A 16,340-nucleotide genomic window follows, 5' to 3' on the forward strand; every position below is an offset into this window, starting at 1 on the left:
ATTATTTATTCATCATCATCTGCAGCTGTTCCAGAGTCTCTCTGTCCACCGACGCAATTAGTTGCTGATACCCGTCGATACCCGTCAGTTGATCCATCTGGTACTTGAGAAGCTGTTTGGTGCTGACTCTGTGCACGGGATCCAGCTTGAACACGAGCTCGTTGAAGCGTAGCTGCTCTGCGGACGGAGGCAGCTTGAACTCCTGCGCATACTCGTTTTCGTCCGGCTCGTTTTCTATCAACGTGAGATCGTCGTCGTCGTACGACGATGGCCTGTGGTACGCTTCGCAGTCGCCGTCCGCGTTCTCGTTGACCTCTTCGAGCAGATGTGTGACGAGAAACATGACTCTGTTGAAATTTTTTGAGAGCACCAAATTTATGCCCGTTTGGCCCTCGGAATTGAGCAGCTGGTACTCCAGGTCTACGCTGGGGTCCTGAGCGCAGTACTGTGTGAATATGGGCGGCGCATAGAGCGCCAGCAGCGCCAGCACGAAGATTTTCCTGATTTTCGCGTCGTACACCAGCTTGAGCAGGTTGACAAGCGAGTCGACCAGCTGCGCGAGCTGGACGGCAAGGCTGGAGTCCGACACGGTTCCGAGCATGCCGAGGAGGTGGACGGGGCCCGCGTGGAGCAGACGCAGCAGCGGCAGCGCCATTTTGATCTCGCAGTTGGGTGTCTGCGACTCTCTGGTCAGATATTTGACCATCTCGAAAAACAGTCCGCTTTCCGCCAGGTACGCCACCAATTGCGACCGGCTCGGGTCTGGCACCTGCAGAAACAGCGTCTCCAACAGCGACGACGTCACATACACGGCGTCGTCACGCATCGAGTTGAGGTAGCCGCCCAGGATCTTGAAGATCTCGAGCCCGGTCTCTGTTTCGTATAGCTGATAATTCAAGATACCGTACGAGCGCGCAAGCTTGAGCACCGTAGGCAGGATTTCTGTCCAGTTCATGAGCGCCTTGACGCTCAACGGGAACAATCTGACCAGCTCCGCGGGAGCAGCCTCCGAAGCAGGTACGTGTTTAAGCACCGCCTCCCAGAGCTCGAGGCCATCCTCGCACAGTAGCGTGTACACGTCGGACTTGTCATCGCAGCACAGCGCGATCAGCGGCAGCACGATAGGGTGCGCCTTGCTGCTGTTGCTGTTGAGCGCGGCTGTCAGGTCGCGGAGCACCCGCATCAGCGAGTTCTTGATGATCATCTCATTCGCGTTGTTTGATTCATCCCACATCGCCGGAACCATCGCCATGATGTCGAGCAGCTCTTTTTCCGACACGAGCGGATTGGTGCGCTCCAAAATGAGCGACAGAACCTTGAGCACGAAAATCTTGGACTCGGTGAACTCGAGATTCCGGAGCAGCTCGAGCACCTGCGCCACGGTTTCCGACACAAACGGCTGGAAGTCGCGCTTGCGGAATTCCCAGTCGTCCACGAGATGCTGCAGCGTCTGCACGGCTGTCAGACGAACCACTTTGTCGTTGATGTCTGTGTTTTGCAAAAACCGCAGAACCAGCCGGTACACCTCGAGCCTGGTCTCTTTGGAGCACTGAATCGACAGCCATTCGCTCACAATGAGACACACGCGCCGCTTGACCAGCTTGTTCTCGACGGGAGCGTCTTTCAGTGCCTCGGGCAGGAAATAGCTGCGGAAAAGCTGGTCGAAGTTGCAGTTTTCGCTGATCGCGCTCGCGCTCAGCTGGAACACCGCCAGCACCGCGTCTTTGGTCAGAACGTCCACGGCGCCGTCCGCAAGCGTGCTCTCGATTTTCCGCAGAATAAAGTCGCTCAGTTGCGGCTTGAAGCACACAGCTAGGTCCTGGAAGTAATTTTCCGCACACGGCCGGATCTGGTACTCCCAGCTGAGCTGCAGCTCCTCATTGACCCACTCCTCGGGCTCCAGCGTCCACGAAACCACGTCTGCCGGCCGCAATTTTAGATACCACGTGATCAGCAGGTCGACAAGGCTCTGCACGAGCTGCGGCGGGAAAAACCGTTCTGTCACGGCTTTGGCTGCCGCAGCCACCTCCTGCTGGTCGTTTCTCTGCTTAAGCATCACAGCGCCTTTTTTAAATCCAAAAGCCGTCAGTCTTTTCAGCACAAGGATCATCTTAATGGCCAGCTGCTCCCAAAATTCATTCTCTTCGCTGTTGTAAATATCGCTGGCCTTCGATTCCAGCAGCGATAGCATCGTCATGAAAATCTCGTACGAGTTCGGCATCAGGACAAACGCAACAACGTTGTCGTTCACCAAGTTTGCGTACAGCTTGACGTACGCCTTAATATATCTTTCTAGCAACGGCAGCTGCGAATTCTCGTGGAGCAGCAGCAGTTTCTGCAAATGCTGTAACGACACCTCGTAAAACTCAACCACAAGACTGTCCCGGTGAGGGTATTCGTACCCGTCCACCACGGCCCGCCGCAGGTTCTTAAGACACAGATATCCGACCTCCATGCTTGCTGCGTCGAAATTCCCGTCTGCGGTCCAGTGGTTGAAGAACCCGTGATATAGGCGCACCAGGTGTGGAACTACCACCGAGACTTTATTCTGCAGCGCTGCGCGAGCTCTGCCTATCCGAACCGAGGCAAGAGCCTTGAGGACCTGGTTGGTGATGAGCAGCATGTTGTGCACTTTTACGATGTTTGCGGTGGCCGTGTCCAGCACTGCGGCAATCTCCTCAAACACGGTGCTCCACTCGGCAGGGAAATCGAGTCTGCAAACACGCGCAACGGCATGAGCGTTCTGGATAGTGAGTTGGTCGTTTGACTCCTCCAACGAGTCGAAAAAGTGTCTTCTAATCTCTGCTTTCTCCTCTTTGGATATGGCATGCACCCTTGTCGACCGCCAGTACCTGTCGACGCCGTTCTTGAGACAAATGATCGCGAGCCAGCGAATTTGTAGAGGATGGTCTGTGTTGAGGTACACAGACTGGAGCAGAAAATGGTATCCCGGAACGGTTTCCCATTGCTTCAATTGAGCCTCGGCGGCCTGCTGTTCTGCGCCACGCTGTTTTCCTGAGGCGGTGGTGAGAACGGTGGCCAAATTATCGAGGTTGAGGTCCATGGATAAAAAAAGATCGAAATTATTTGAATTATTCAAAATTAAAAATTAAAAATATTTAAACCACAATCGCGAACCGTAGGACCCTGAGATCCCGAGACCGAATTGGCCGGAGGGAGTCAGAATAAGTGAATGAAAGTTCCATCGCGACTTATGTGTACTGGCTGTGTCTAGCAGGCAATGCTCATCAGTAACATACCAGCTAGCTATAATCTAATGTAATAAATACATCAAGTATTTATTTTGACATACTATCTCTCTGAGGTAGTTTTTCTTGGCTTTTCCTCCACGGTTGTATGTATTCCCCCCACTTGCATAAATCAAGTATCCTATCCCATCCCACTAGTGTCTCCCCACTCATGTTCCGACAGACCCCCACATTCTCACATTACCGGGCGTGTGGCGTAGTTGGTAGCGCGTTCGCTTAGCATGCGAAAGGTCTTGGGTTCGACTCCCAACTCGTCCATCTTTTTTTGCATTGTAAATATTTTTTTTTGAACCGTTGTCAAACCGTTCTTTCTTCAAGTTTCCTCCTCCCCATTGATGAATACCTACGCGTTCACGGTCCCTGCGCGGATCAAGGCCCAGGTAGTTCCTCAGGACGGTCTCGACAGGGCTGAATTCGCGACGTGTTTGTCCTCGCTGCAGCGGATCGCAGAGGTCAGACTGGTAGACGTGATGCCGTGTGCCGGACTGTTCAATCCGCAGGCGTATCCCCAGGGCCACGTGATGTACGACTTCACCACGGACGATCAGGATGTCTCGCAGCTGTTTCTGCTTGATTTCGAGCCGTTTCGCAAAGTGTTTAATACCATAGGCATTCTCAAATGGACCGAGGAATTGGACGACGGAAAACTATCATCTTTGCACAAAGATCTCAAATCCCAGCACCCAAGCTCTCTGGGCCACTACAGCCTTGTTTTTGGGGCTCCAAAGGACTACAAAAGCGCGGTGCCGAACGTTTTCGCGGTCCTCAGCGACTTGGCCAACATCGAGACGGTGATTTGCGACGTGACGTCTAGCTTTCTCGGAAACCTTTCTGTCTACGTCTCTGCGTACCAGCACGTGACTCTGAGGTCGCCTGGGATTGCCAGTGGCAGCGTTGCGAACGGCACGGTGAAAAAGCGGATCTCGACCTCTTTCGAGAGCCAGGACAAAATCCGGGCCCACAGAAACAAGGGCCGGCGACAAAAACTGTATGCGAATTTCTACCTGCTGGCCGGCAACCTCAAGAGCGCGTTGGCCGAGTTTTGCGAGAGTATTCTGAATTTGCAGTATGCTGGAGACTATTTGTGGCTGGCGTCTGGCTTAGAAGGACTGGGCCTGTGCATGGCGCTGTTGGTGAAGCTGGAGGCACCTTTCCAACTGCCGACGGAAATTCTCGCACTGCTGGATAACGTCAAAAAGACGACACAGTCGCCTATCGTCTCTCCTCGGCCGTCCTTTCAGTCGGCAAACGGTTTCCCCACCCAGCCATCAAGTGCCGTGTATTCTGTCGAGGTGGTTGAAAATCTCATCATCAAGGCGATCAACAAGTCCTTTGCGTACTACAGACAGAGTTTGCAAACGCCCGAGGATTACGCTCCGCAGATAGTGCTATGCGAGAGCAATCTTCGATATATCGACTATCTGAGCTCCGTCAACGTCCACGACAGCGTGGAGCTTATTTGCAGCATCACGAGCGATATTTTCAACGAGCGATTTGTGCATCTCCCGCCTACACAGCGGTACCGGATCTACAACTCCATGATTTACGTCTACGGCAGGCTGAACATGAGGAGAAAACGAGCATTTTTGATCCGCGAGCTTCTGGAGCTTGTTCTAAAACACCAGCTGATTGCAGAAGAGTCCTACGATGGACAGCTGGAGGAACTGCTGGACTCTGTGTTGCAAATATATGGAATTGATTGCCAGAAAACACCAAACCAGATTCAGAAAAAAGTGCTCGTCTCAGTGTTCCGATTCTGCCACCACATCAAGTACCACAAGGGAGTCGCAAAGTACGGCTGTTTTTTGCTGCGCGACTTTCACGTGATGCTATCAGAAAACGAACAATCGCATATATTTGGCATTCTGTGCCAGCTCAACCAGGTGTATCCCTACTGGGACGACCATCTCGTGCAAAACATCAGTCTGTACCAGAAAGACAAGCTGATCCAGGACGAACTGTGCGAGGCCGCTATTGTGCTGCAGAACCCGTATTTATTTGAGCTGGAGGTGAAAAATATCAAGGTTGCAACCAACGGGTTCCCTGTTAAAACACAGCTGAATTTGAAAAGCAAGGTCACGGGCACGTCCAATACGTCGGTCACGCTAAAGCCGCACGCACTGACTACTGTCTCTGTGTTTGTGGTGCCTCTGAACCACGGAAACATGGAAATTACGGGTATTTCCGCCGTGGTGAGCAATTGCGAGGAGAGAACGTTCGAGTGGCTGGAAAAACAGCCGACAACGGCGAAAAACCCCGTCCCAGAGTACAAGCCCCGGTCGTTGACGGTACCGGTGCTCTATGAACAGCCGCTGCTGAGTCTGGTGGACGTCAAGCTGCCCAATCGCTGGATCATGCTACTGGAAGGTGAGTGCAAGCGGTTCGACATCGTGATGAAGAACGCGTCAAATGTCGAGGTCAACCAGCTCACGACGAAGTTCCTGGACTCGACGATCGAGCCGCTGAACCAGCTGCTCCAGAACAAAAACCTGCCGCCCAACGAGGTGTACGAGATCGAGTACTACCTGATCAAAAAAAACCGTTCAAAATTCTGAACAAAAACGAGGTTGCGCGGATCGGGCCGGGCCAGGAGCTCAAACTCGAAATGGAGATATGGGGGAAGCGGGGCGTGAAGGAGGCCAGCGTCATTTTGGAGTACTCGCACAGAAAACAGGCTTTGCCAACCAATTTCTTCCGCAAACTCACCATCCCAGTCAACGTGACCGTCTATCCCAGCATCGAGCTTGTGGGATGCGACATCATCCCGCTCTCATCGTCTACAAGGATCTCAGAGTCCAACCAGGGCGCCACCTGGAAGTATCTGGAGAAAATGGTGGCCCAGGGCCACCAGATGTCAGACTTCTGTCTGCTTGCGCTTGACCTGATGAATTCCTGGACAGAGGAGATGACGGTCACATTCCAGTGTCTTCTGGAAGGCTCAAAAGACCACGAGTTCCAGCAGTCGAACGACGCGATCGAAAACCCACCGGAGGACACCTACACGACGACGATTGTGCTGCAGAGCAAAAAAAACGCGCGAACCTTGATCCCGATAAAAAGAATTAATTTTAACTACGAATACCTCAATCAACGGGTCCCAAGTCTTCGCAACAAGCAGTTCATTCTCGACACCAAGACGCCGGAACCGGAACAGCGGTTTGTCAAGCACGCGTTCTGGTACCGGCACGAGTTGCTGCAGCGGCTGCGCGCGCGGTGGCAGATCTCACAAACTAACAGTAACTCTATCTATGCCGGAAGAGGAGGCATCATTGACATCAGAAGCATCCGGTTCTCGTCCAAGATGGTGAGCGCATTGGAGGTCGAGAAAATTGGACTGGTTTTGGACGTCTTGGACACCGAGGACCGCGTTGTTGATCCCGAATCATTGGAGCTGAACCAATTCTACAGTATACGTCTTAAACTCACCAACAGGAACTCGTGTGCGGTGGCTGGCATGCTGCGACACGTTCCTGTGTGCCATTCGTTATTTGCGTCAATTGACAAAAAGATCCTGTACAACGGAGTGTTGCAGTTTAGTATCGAGAAACCCGTGCTGCCCAACGAGTCGCGTGAGTTTATTCTCGGAGTCGCGTTTCTGGAAAAGGGCGAGTACGAGTGGGGGGCTATTTTCGACGAAATGAACGGCTACGAGGGGGGAACTATCTCGCTAAAGCATCAGCATTTGCAAAGGGAGCAACTGAAAATAAAGGTGGACTGATCGGGCGAGCGCACTTATTATTGCTGTAAAGCCGTCCGAACGATGTATTTTTACTAAAGATTTTAGCCGGCCGACTTTGGTACGGGACAGTGAAGAACTAGGAGGGTTCGAGCATGAGTAGCGGACAATTCATCTCACCATTTTGTAGAGCAATACAGAGCTGATCACGTGAGTCATAAACACCACCGTACATGTTTCTTACATAAGCGAAAAATAGTAGTTACACATGATAAATTAGATAATTAATAGATACTTACACACCTGCCTTTTCGTACATCAGGATGTACGCGCTCTTACCGTTGGTGGCCCCGCCGCCATGGCCGTTTTCGACAGCGTCCTCGGCGCTGATCCGTGTTACAAGGGTGTCGTCCACACGAGTCCAGCTGTCGTCTGCTCCCAGAACATCCGCAGTGTAATGGCCCTCTTCTGTGGAACGACCATGGTGGTAAACCACGGCCGTGAGCCGGTATGTAGGCTCCTCCATGACGTTTGGGGATATACAGGAGGCAGGCAACGTGAGCCTGTGCGGGTATTCAATTTTTTTGTGCAGTTTTTCAATGCGGCCGCCTGTTTCAGGGGTCTTTGTATGTGTAGGGACAGGCGGTAAAGTTTGCGATGCAGAGGTTTTGTTCCTGCGCTGTTTCGAAGAGACGATCTCGTAGTCGTTGAAGTTCTCGTTGCTGTCGTCGTTGGCCACAAACGAAAACCGCTTGAGGTGGATGATGAGAACGGTTGGGAGCTTGTCGATGAGGTTTTGTTTCTTGGCGGTCTGGTCTCCGTACGAGATCTCTTCCACCGTGGCAAACTTCTCAAACGCAGTGTACAGGTTGTTGATGTCCTTGTCGCTGATTTCGAGCTGCACGTGCATGAACGGGTCCAATGTGATGGACGATTTTTTGTTGTTTGGCACTTGCAGAACGGAGCGGAAATGGCCGCCAAACATCTGCACAACGGGCGAGGGCTTGACATCGACCTGTCTTTTCACTGCCATCTTCTGGTTCGCGCCGACCTCCATCCACCCGTTGTCCTCTTTCTCTGTCGATCCGTTGATTTGGCCCGTCTTGATCATTTCGAGCGCAGAATTGAGAGTCTTGAGTGTCTGCGGGTCCTTGATGGAGGCCCTAAGATCGGCGATGTCGCTCTCAGCCAAGCGTTTGATGCTGTCCACAAACTCCTCGTGCAACCCGTCCAGGAGATATCCCAGAAACTCCTCTGCGTCCTCCTGTCTGCCCCATTTGAGATGGCTGAACCGGGGCAGTCTGGCGATGCTGCCATAGAATCCCGTAGGCGTGAGAACCTCTGGCGAGGACTTGTTGAAGGCGTCGTGCAGGGCCACCAGGGCGTCCATGATAGGCGTGTGCGACTCGAGCCGGCCTAGACTCAGGTGCCGGACAGCAAACAGCATCTGGCTGAACGGCCTGCACGCAAACAGCGCCTGCAAAATTGCGTTCATGTAGCAGATGTTGCCGTTGTTGACCAGGCCGTGCGGCGCCAGGCCGGCGTACTGTGGGAGGTGTTGCGTATCGTACATGAGCCTTAGAAGAACGACGCCCAGCGGTTTCAGGGTGGCATCAGCGGCGATCGACGCCGGCACCGCCCCATTGGGCTTCTTGTTGATCTCAAGGCCTTCCTGGACCACAGAGCTCCACTTCATGGTGGCAGGTTTGACTGTGGTGGTTGTGGTACTCCATTTAGGCTTTGGCGGTGGTGCGGTGACCGCTCGTCTGTTGGCGAACGCCCTCCATCGAAACTTGGTAAACTCCCCCTCGTCTGTGCCAAAATACCTTGGGAACTCGATTGTGTGCCGTTTTCCTGAGCGCGTGGTGCACTTGAACCGGAAACTGCTGGATCTGACAAGATGGTCCTCAAACTTCGCCTTGTCCGGCTCTGATAGGTGTGCAATGGGATCAGTACGGTGTTCGGACATTTTCTGCTATGGACATGCGAGTGAAGATGCTAATATGTGAAAGGTCTGTTCTATAGATGCAATCAAATTCCAATATTTATTACTGAGAATTAGATATTTTGCATGTTTGGGTCCCGTTCAACAAGAGATTTTTCAGTTTTCCTGGCTTGTGGTGGGTCGAAAATTTTTCAAATTACAACACCTCTACACACCCAAACACAGAATTGTAGATACCCCTACGGTGCGCCCTTGGCCAAGCTCTCCACGCTCTCTACATGTAGCTGGGCCCACTCGCCCACATCCGCCACGTCCCTTTCCGCCACCAGATTCTGCGCCACCAGCTTGTCTCGGTGTATTCTGGCCAGTTCACCGCATACCAGATGGCTGCACCAGCTCTCGCGCTGTGCGAGATCCTGCTCGAGTTTCTCCCGACAGCAGCAAAACCGGCGCTCGAGATCGACCAAATACCGCGCATCGCATGTGATGACGACCAGCGTCTCGCTCCGGAATCGGCGGATCTCGCAGTTGCCGTTCTCAAGATACGACAGCGCGGCCAGCACCGTCTGCGGCCCCAGCGCGAGGCAAAGCGTCAGCCCGGCCTCCTGGTCAACGACCAGCTTGCCGTCGTCAATGCCTAGCAGGCGCACGAGCTGCGATCGCACCAGAGCGGAGGGCCGAATGTTCATGAAAAACCAAAACAAACGACGCGATTATGATTACATAAGCAAGGAAACCGAGGAAAAAAGGGTGATCCCGAGCAATAGAGTAATTACAAATGGTCATTAAAGGTAATTAATTAAAAACGCTTATTATGGGTACTATAGATTTAGAATGCTTAGAGCAAGAAAGCAGCAGCACCGGCAAGGGCAGCCAAACCAGCAGCACCAACCTTAGCACCAGCGTTCTCGGCAGTGGAGATGACTGGAGCAGAGGAAGCAGCAACAGAGGAAGCAGCAGTGGAAGATTTAGCTGGGATGGTGGTGACAGTGGTGGTGGTGATGACCTCCTCCTTAGTGCATGGGCAGTCGGTGATGGTCAAGGTGGTGGCACCAGTGACAGTGTAGGTCTTTCCGTTGGTGACGATAGAGGTGGCTTCTGGGCAGTAGGTAGTCAAAGCAGTAACGACCTCAGAAACGGTGGTCTCGTAAGTAATGGTGGAGACGGTGCCGTTAGAGTAAGCAGCGAAAGCAGCGGAAGCCAAAGCAAGTGGAGCCAAAGTTCTGAATTGCATTTTTAATTAAGCGAAAGACGATTGAATTAACAAAGTTAGTTGAGAATTTGCCTAGCGGATGCTGCCGTTTTATACCTCCCGAAACATTGGGCTTCGGTCCCTTTCTGGAAAAAGCAAGAATTTACCTGTGCCTCGAAAGGTAAACAAATAATCTGAGCAGTTGATATGGACTGAGATTTGTTATTGTTGGGCTATTATTGGTGGGTTGAAAAGAAACAACGCACCATTGTTCCAAACGCACTCTCAGGCCAGATTGCTGGGTTCTGCACGACAATGTGCTATAATTAGTAGTTTGAAGAAATTTTTTTACGATTCCAAGAGTCAGCACCGGGTCAACTTCTATGTTTTGATGCTATTTTGGGCGACAAGAATGCTTAGTTGCAAAATTCTCCCACTTATCCAATTACCGCATTGGGTAGTTTTGCTCGAGTAATTACTTGTTCTAGACATATTTTAGATATTTCGGGGAATATACCCCCCACGTATTCCAGAAATGACACAATTGAGGTCTATGTTTCAGGGAGAACATACGAGTTTCCCCAATCAGGTACGATTGAGGGACCAGGATTGGTCAGCACACCTCGGGTCCTGCCAGTGGTGTGCTTGACAGGCAAATGCGACGACGATCAGGGCGCCAATTTGGGCATACTTACAGACAGGGTCGATGAGCAATCAATATTTTAACGCTGGTGATAGACAATGTGCGGAATTCGCAATACGAAGCGCTCGTATGTACGTACGCACGGTAATTACTAGAAATTCCGCTATGTGAAAACACAGTACCAGGCTTCCCGCACCTGTGACCTGAACTAAGTAATGTGGTTATTGGCAGCATCATCCAGCAGGAACATCACCCCCGACACCGCCATATCAATTAGTCACAATCCTCATTTCGTTCCTGAAAATTCTAATTGAGTTGTATCACCACCAGCCAGATTGAAAAGTCCGCTCGCCATTACCGGAAGTTATGCACAGGAATTGTGGACACACTCGCATCTGGCCTTTCTCCATCAACTGTATGTAGTCCACAATGGTCAGAGACTTGTCCAGGCCGGCCTGGCTGCCATTTTTGACCCAATCTTTATAGAGCACCAAACGTTTAGCATACTGGCCCGACCAGGGGCCATTCAAAGGAAGTATCGGCACCATTATCTGCTGCAGAACCGAAGTATCCTCCTCTTCTTCCTGTGTGGATGCGGGCTGCGATTTTGAGAAAAATCTCTGGCTCATGTTGACCATTTTGCCCGTGGTTATGACAATTACATCATGTTTTTGGCACTCGTTGCTGAGGAGAAGCAGCAGATTTTGGATAACCAGCTGAAGTTTGCGCGTGGGACTCTGCTGATCTTTTCTGTGTCCGTTGGCGTCTCGTTTGTAGTGCTGCTTCTCGCTTCGGCGTTTGTCTCGGAGGTTGGTCATCGCAAACTGATACAGTGAATGAAAATCATCGATAATAACCAGTTTATACTGGCAAAAGTCGAGGTTTTGCACCAGGCAAATCAGCTTCGTGAGAGTGTCAACACGGTAAAGATCGACGTTATTCTTATCTCCATTGAAGTTTTGCCAAGGAATATGAGAATGGGCGCTGATTATGGCGGACTGGGTATTGTGATTTAGAAGACCAAATAGTATATCCCATTGCGCCGTGGTGCCCGGCACACATGCGATATCGTACAAGTTGCCCGGCGTGAAGTCGACAACGGCATCCACAGACTCGATTTGTGTCCTGCGAGGTTCTTTGGGCTCCAGCAGGGATAACAAAGTGGCACCCATAAGTAGGGGATTTTTTTCTATTTTTTTTTAGTTCGCGTCGCACTAAATAATAACTAAGCGTGTTATCGATTATTGATTGTCTATAGTACATCGTTCGGAATCTTAACATAGTAGCTCTGCAACGCGCGCCGAAGAGCCGGAACAAGCTTGCGCCATTCCAGAACTCTCACCTCCTTGTCGAACCGACGAGGCTTTCTAGTCTCATAACTCATAATTCTCTGTGCTAGTTCGTTCCGGAGGTCTGCGTTCGTCTTTCCGACAAACTCGCCGTCCGAGTCGGAAGACGTCACCTTCTTTGAGCTGATTGGCTTTTTCGACCAGAACGGCACCAGATTCGATCTGATGCGTCCTCTTTCTGCTCGACGCTCCTTCTGATTGGTGCTCTGGCTGCCTATCAGCAGCTCGACAATCTTGATAACCTCCACGCTGGTTATGTAAAACTGGCGGCTCAGAGACTCCACTCCGCCTCGCGTCACCACCGTGGTGTCGTCGTCCTCCGAGTAATCCAAATTTTGGTAGCATTCCAAACACGACACCTCCACGAAGTCGACTCCGTCCGGCGCCGGCCGTGTCTCGTGCTGCTCTGCAGGGCCAAGAATGTGGAAGCTCACTATAACTTCGTTTATGCGCTGACGACGCTCAACCCGGATGATGCGACGCTTGTCCTCCTTCTCGTGCTCGTTCCACTCGGGCAGGCACACACTCTCCTCGTCGCCGTCCAAAATCGACAGCTTGCATTTGAGATACTGCGACCGTCCCGTTCTGTCTGGCGGAGGTGGTTTGGTCGTGGATCCACCGCTATTCAGACCGCGAACGAGCGGATATGATTTCGACTCGATTGCGTCCAAATCGACCTCGAGCGGCTGCTCGTAGTCGTCAAACTCGCTCAAAATGGTCAGCTCGTCCTGGCCAAACGCCTTGAAGTCGAATTCGCTGTCAAGGCTTTCTCTTCGCGAAATACAGTCTCCCGTTCTTTCGGGCGGAGGTGTGCATGCGCTCGCAGGCGGAAATAACGCAGTCTGGGGCTTGATGGATTCTGTCGTTACCACAGTAGACACGCTTTCCTCCTGCGAGGAGTAGTCGCTGGTGAGTTCGAACGCGCCGGAGCTGTAAAACTGGGGTTCATGGTCGGGTAACGTGGCTGCCGGCAGCTGGAGAGGCAGGTGGGAAACCATGAGCTCGTCCTCAAAGGAGAACATCTCATTGGGCAGCTCATACTGTGCGAGATTGGAGAAATCTTCAAAGGGATTGTAGGCCACACTCGAAGACATGATGATAACGATCCGGGGGGTGGGACGTGTAGTAGATATATATAGCTAATTTAAATACAGTGAACGGACAGCCCTTGCTTTTAGTATTATGCCCTATGTGGTTAGAATGCCTATCTCTGCTGCCGGCATGCGAGAGGGAGTTCTGTACATATCTTCATCTGCAGTTGTGTGCATTGTTGGAATTCCTTCGCAAATAATACTGGCAAGAGAATGCTGCGCCTGCTGTGGCTTGGCCTGTCAGGTAATTGGTAAGGTTTAGTTCCTGCAACACTCATGGTCCAGAAGATGGTGTTGCTCATCTGCCTGAAACAGACCCTGCAATCGACTGGTTGCTGCACTGCATCGACGACCCGCTGTGGCGCTTCCACGCGTTAGCTCATTGGGTCCGGTTTTTCCTTGCACACATGCAGATCGTCTTGCGGTGGGAGGTGTAAATGCAAATTATCCCCACCGAATTCAGCTATTGTGGGAAACACGTCTCTTGCGCACAGCAAGATCTCAATTCTGGGGAGGTTGCAAGAGAGAATTCTATGTTTGCCAACGAAAGCCATTAGGGCCTAGGTTATGTCTCTCGCTTGCACAAAACGCCATGTTAGCTAGGACGACCAAACTCAAATTGGGTTCTGCCAACACGAACAACCTGCAGCTCTATTATCTTGACGGGAGCTCGTTAGTCGTTTCTTTTTTTGCACTTGCCGCATGTGCATGATCAAATAGGGAAATCCATGGAACACGACGTCCGGTGAAGGTATGCGGTGGAAGCCTCCTTTCATCCCTAAGCGCGCCCGCTGGTGATGACCAGCGACTGCCTCTTCCAAGTTCGGAAACTATTGTTGCTCTCATGCGTCACCCTAGGGATTTTCGATTACTTCCATGGCATGCGACGATCATCATGCGCATTTTCTGTACCTTGCTCGGTTGGTTCTCGGCCTTTGAGCATTGTTATCATGTCTGTTATCTCTTGTCTGTTAGACCGATATGCTCCTCCTGTCATTGCCACGGCGCTGCGCCAATGTTGAGAAACTCGTGCAACACCCACGTTAGGCTCTTTTGCCGCAATTTACGGGCCACAGTTCTATTCATCGCTCCTCTGCCATCTTTGCAGCTGTCTTGCCAGCGCCAATCATTTCTGCCGGATGCGTGCCTATTGTGCCTCCGATTGATGGAGAAAGTTCATTCGCTGTAATCATGTGTATTTGCACTGCGTAAATCCCTAGTTTCCACGCGTCGGCTATGACCGATATTATTTCCTTCACTCACAACCCTGCACGCGGCTGACCCATAAATTAAACTCCGCCTCGAAAAACCCTACACCGTGGAGATCCCTCTTATCTCTTGTTCCATACCATGTCGAAAAAGGGTGCTCCCACGCTGCGTGCGGGCAATTCCGCCATGTCACGCATCGCCGACGTTCCCATACAGTGCCTTGCCACATGCTCAGTCCTTGAAGCGGCGTGTTTGATGAACGACGGGCGCAATCACTGCATTATAATAAACGATCCCGCCACGGGTAAGCTCTGCGGTCTGGTCACCGCCAAAGACCTTGCTTTTCGCGTGGTGGCCAGCCAGATGCCCTTTACGACCCCCGTGCAGCAGATTATGACCCCGAGGCCGTACATTATGTCGGCGCGGGCAAGCACAAACGAGGCCCTGCGGTTGATGGTTACGAAGAAGATACGCCACCTACCGCTTGTGGACGACAGCGGCAGTGTTGTGGGGGTGTTGAACATTACGAAATGCTTCTACCATGCGATGATCAGGCTCGAAAAGATGGCCGACGAGGCGAAAAAGCTCGAGTCTACGTTTAATGACCTGAAAGAGGCGTCACTCGAGCTGGAAACAAGCAAGTATTTGCTGGTACAGCGCGGCGAGGGCGAGTCAGAGACGCAGGATCCGTCGGAGGCTTTCGCAAGCAACGAAAACCTGATGGATCTGGGCATTTTGCGCCGTAAACAGAAAATTGTGAAGGATTTAAAGAGACTGATTGATGTAATGACGCAGCCCAATCTCAAGAGCGTTCTCGAGGACTCGGATCTGGAAATGTCGCCCCCTCTGCTTATTGGCACAAAAACAAGCGTTTTGGACGCCGTCAACCTGCTCAAGGAGAAAAATGTGACGGCGCTGCTGGTTTGCGAGTCCCCGTCCGCTCCTGCCCACTGCAGCCACATCATTGGAATTCTCACAAGTAAGGATGTCGCGTTCCGGGTGCTAGCAAGCCACATCGACCCCAAGTCCACGAGCATAGCACGGGTAATGACCCTCAGACCCAACTTTGCCGACGAAACTTTGGAAATTCACACCGCGTTGCGACTAATGTTCGAAGGAAAGTTTCTGAATCTGCCAATCAAGGATTCCAATGGTTACGTTACCGGCCTGGTGAGTGTTTTGCAGCTGACTTACGCCCTGCTCAAAACCCTTGACGGGTCCACTGAAACGACTGAAGATCTCCTAGAGGCAGACAATACATCTATAAATTCTCTCGATAATGGGCCCGCGTGGAACCGGTTTTGGGGATCACTGGACCAACCGCTGAGCACGATGGAAAGCACGGAGAAGTCCTCGAGAAGAAGCTCCTACCACTTGCCACGCAAGATGGTGCGCACCAACTCCAGTAACGATACGCCAATTCCCAGTGTTCCGTACATTGGGCCCATCAAACGCAATTTATCCGAGCAGTCCTCGTTTGAGCGAACGTTGCCGCGTCCACCGGCCTTCAGCAACGCTTCCTCTGCAACTGTATTTGAGCCAAGCGCACTAATTGATGCTCCAGAAACTTTGAAGTCAAAACCACGGGAGGCCAAATACAAACTGAAAATCAAGGAGGACTTGGGTCTGGGCCTTAATAATAAAATATACAAGATTAAGATTGATCTGGACTCAATCGGCAGTGCTGCGGACCTTTTTCACACCCTGACACACAAGATCTACCATAAGGTGAGTCTCAGTCGCTCAGAATATAAATTCGACCTTGGCTACATCGACGAGGATGGAGACTTGATATCTGTCGAAAAAGAGGAGGACTTTGAGAATGTGATTGAGTCCAAGCGCATCTACTTTGTCCTGGAAATCCGCAGGAAGTATCCAAACCCCTCTCCCGATGCCATGACGTTGGCGCTGGCCGCTGGATGCGTGGTGATTGGGCTATACCTGGTGAGAAGATATAGCTGAGCTA

General features: G+C 51.6%; 8 protein-coding genes and 1 non-coding gene across 9 annotated transcripts; 4 read left to right on the top strand and 5 right to left on the bottom strand.

The window, feature by feature from the left end:
• Window position 1: 1 nt before the first annotated feature.
• Window positions 2-3,064, bottom strand: HPODL_05019 (Importin beta-like protein; the record flags this gene model as incomplete). The annotated part of the gene is made up of 1 exon (XM_014081380.1): window positions 2-3,064. One exon carries the CDS (start codon window positions 3,062-3,064, stop codon window positions 2-4), a length of 3,063 nt encoding a protein of 1,020 aa, XP_013936855.1.
• A 390-nt stretch (window positions 3,065-3,454) lies between these two features.
• On the top strand, window positions 3,455-3,527 carry HPODL_05402. The gene has a single exon. It is a non-coding gene; the product is annotated as a tRNA-Ala (tRNA).
• Window positions 3,528-3,604: 77 nt separating this feature from the next.
• Window positions 3,605-5,824, top strand: HPODL_05020 (Transport protein particle subunit; the record flags this gene model as incomplete). Its single annotated transcript, XM_014081381.1, has 1 exon — window positions 3,605-5,824. The coding sequence occupies one exon, from the start codon at window positions 3,605-3,607 to the stop codon at window positions 5,822-5,824; it is 2,220 nt and encodes a 739-aa protein (XP_013936856.1).
• A 50-nt stretch (window positions 5,825-5,874) lies between these two features.
• HPODL_05021 (uncharacterized protein) lies at window positions 5,875-6,987 on the top strand (the record flags this gene model as incomplete). Its single annotated transcript, XM_014081382.1, has 1 exon — window positions 5,875-6,987. The coding sequence occupies one exon, from the start codon at window positions 5,875-5,877 to the stop codon at window positions 6,985-6,987; it is 1,113 nt and encodes a 370-aa protein (XP_013936857.1).
• Window positions 6,988-7,240: 253 nt separating this feature from the next.
• HPODL_05022 (uncharacterized protein) lies at window positions 7,241-8,641 on the bottom strand (the record flags this gene model as incomplete). The annotated part of the gene is made up of 1 exon (XM_014081383.1): window positions 7,241-8,641. The coding sequence occupies one exon, from the start codon at window positions 8,639-8,641 to the stop codon at window positions 7,241-7,243; it is 1,401 nt and encodes a 466-aa protein (XP_013936858.1).
• A 1,087-nt stretch (window positions 8,642-9,728) lies between these two features.
• Window positions 9,729-10,124, bottom strand: HPODL_05023 (Cell wall protein SED1; the record flags this gene model as incomplete). Its single annotated transcript, XM_014081384.1, has 1 exon — window positions 9,729-10,124. The coding sequence occupies one exon, from the start codon at window positions 10,122-10,124 to the stop codon at window positions 9,729-9,731; it is 396 nt and encodes a 131-aa protein (XP_013936859.1).
• A 921-nt stretch (window positions 10,125-11,045) lies between these two features.
• Window positions 11,046-11,897, bottom strand: HPODL_05024 (uncharacterized protein; the record flags this gene model as incomplete). Its single annotated transcript, XM_014081385.1, has 1 exon — window positions 11,046-11,897. The coding sequence occupies one exon, from the start codon at window positions 11,895-11,897 to the stop codon at window positions 11,046-11,048; it is 852 nt and encodes a 283-aa protein (XP_013936860.1).
• Window positions 11,898-11,977: 80 nt separating this feature from the next.
• HPODL_05025 (uncharacterized protein) lies at window positions 11,978-13,168 on the bottom strand (the record flags this gene model as incomplete). The annotated part of the gene is made up of 1 exon (XM_014081386.1): window positions 11,978-13,168. The coding sequence occupies one exon, from the start codon at window positions 13,166-13,168 to the stop codon at window positions 11,978-11,980; it is 1,191 nt and encodes a 396-aa protein (XP_013936861.1).
• Window positions 13,169-14,515: 1,347 nt separating this feature from the next.
• On the top strand, window positions 14,516-16,336 carry HPODL_05026 (cbs and pb1 domain-containing protein; the record flags this gene model as incomplete). Its single annotated transcript, XM_014081387.1, has 1 exon — window positions 14,516-16,336. One exon carries the CDS (start codon window positions 14,516-14,518, stop codon window positions 16,334-16,336), a length of 1,821 nt encoding a protein of 606 aa, XP_013936862.1.
• Between the last annotated feature and the right edge of the window lie 4 nt (window positions 16,337-16,340).

Source organism: Ogataea parapolymorpha, chromosome II (genome assembly GCF_000187245.1).
Source record: "Ogataea parapolymorpha DL-1 chromosome II, whole genome shotgun sequence".
Taxonomy (NCBI): Eukaryota; Fungi; Ascomycota; class Pichiomycetes; order Pichiales; family Pichiaceae; genus Ogataea; species Ogataea parapolymorpha.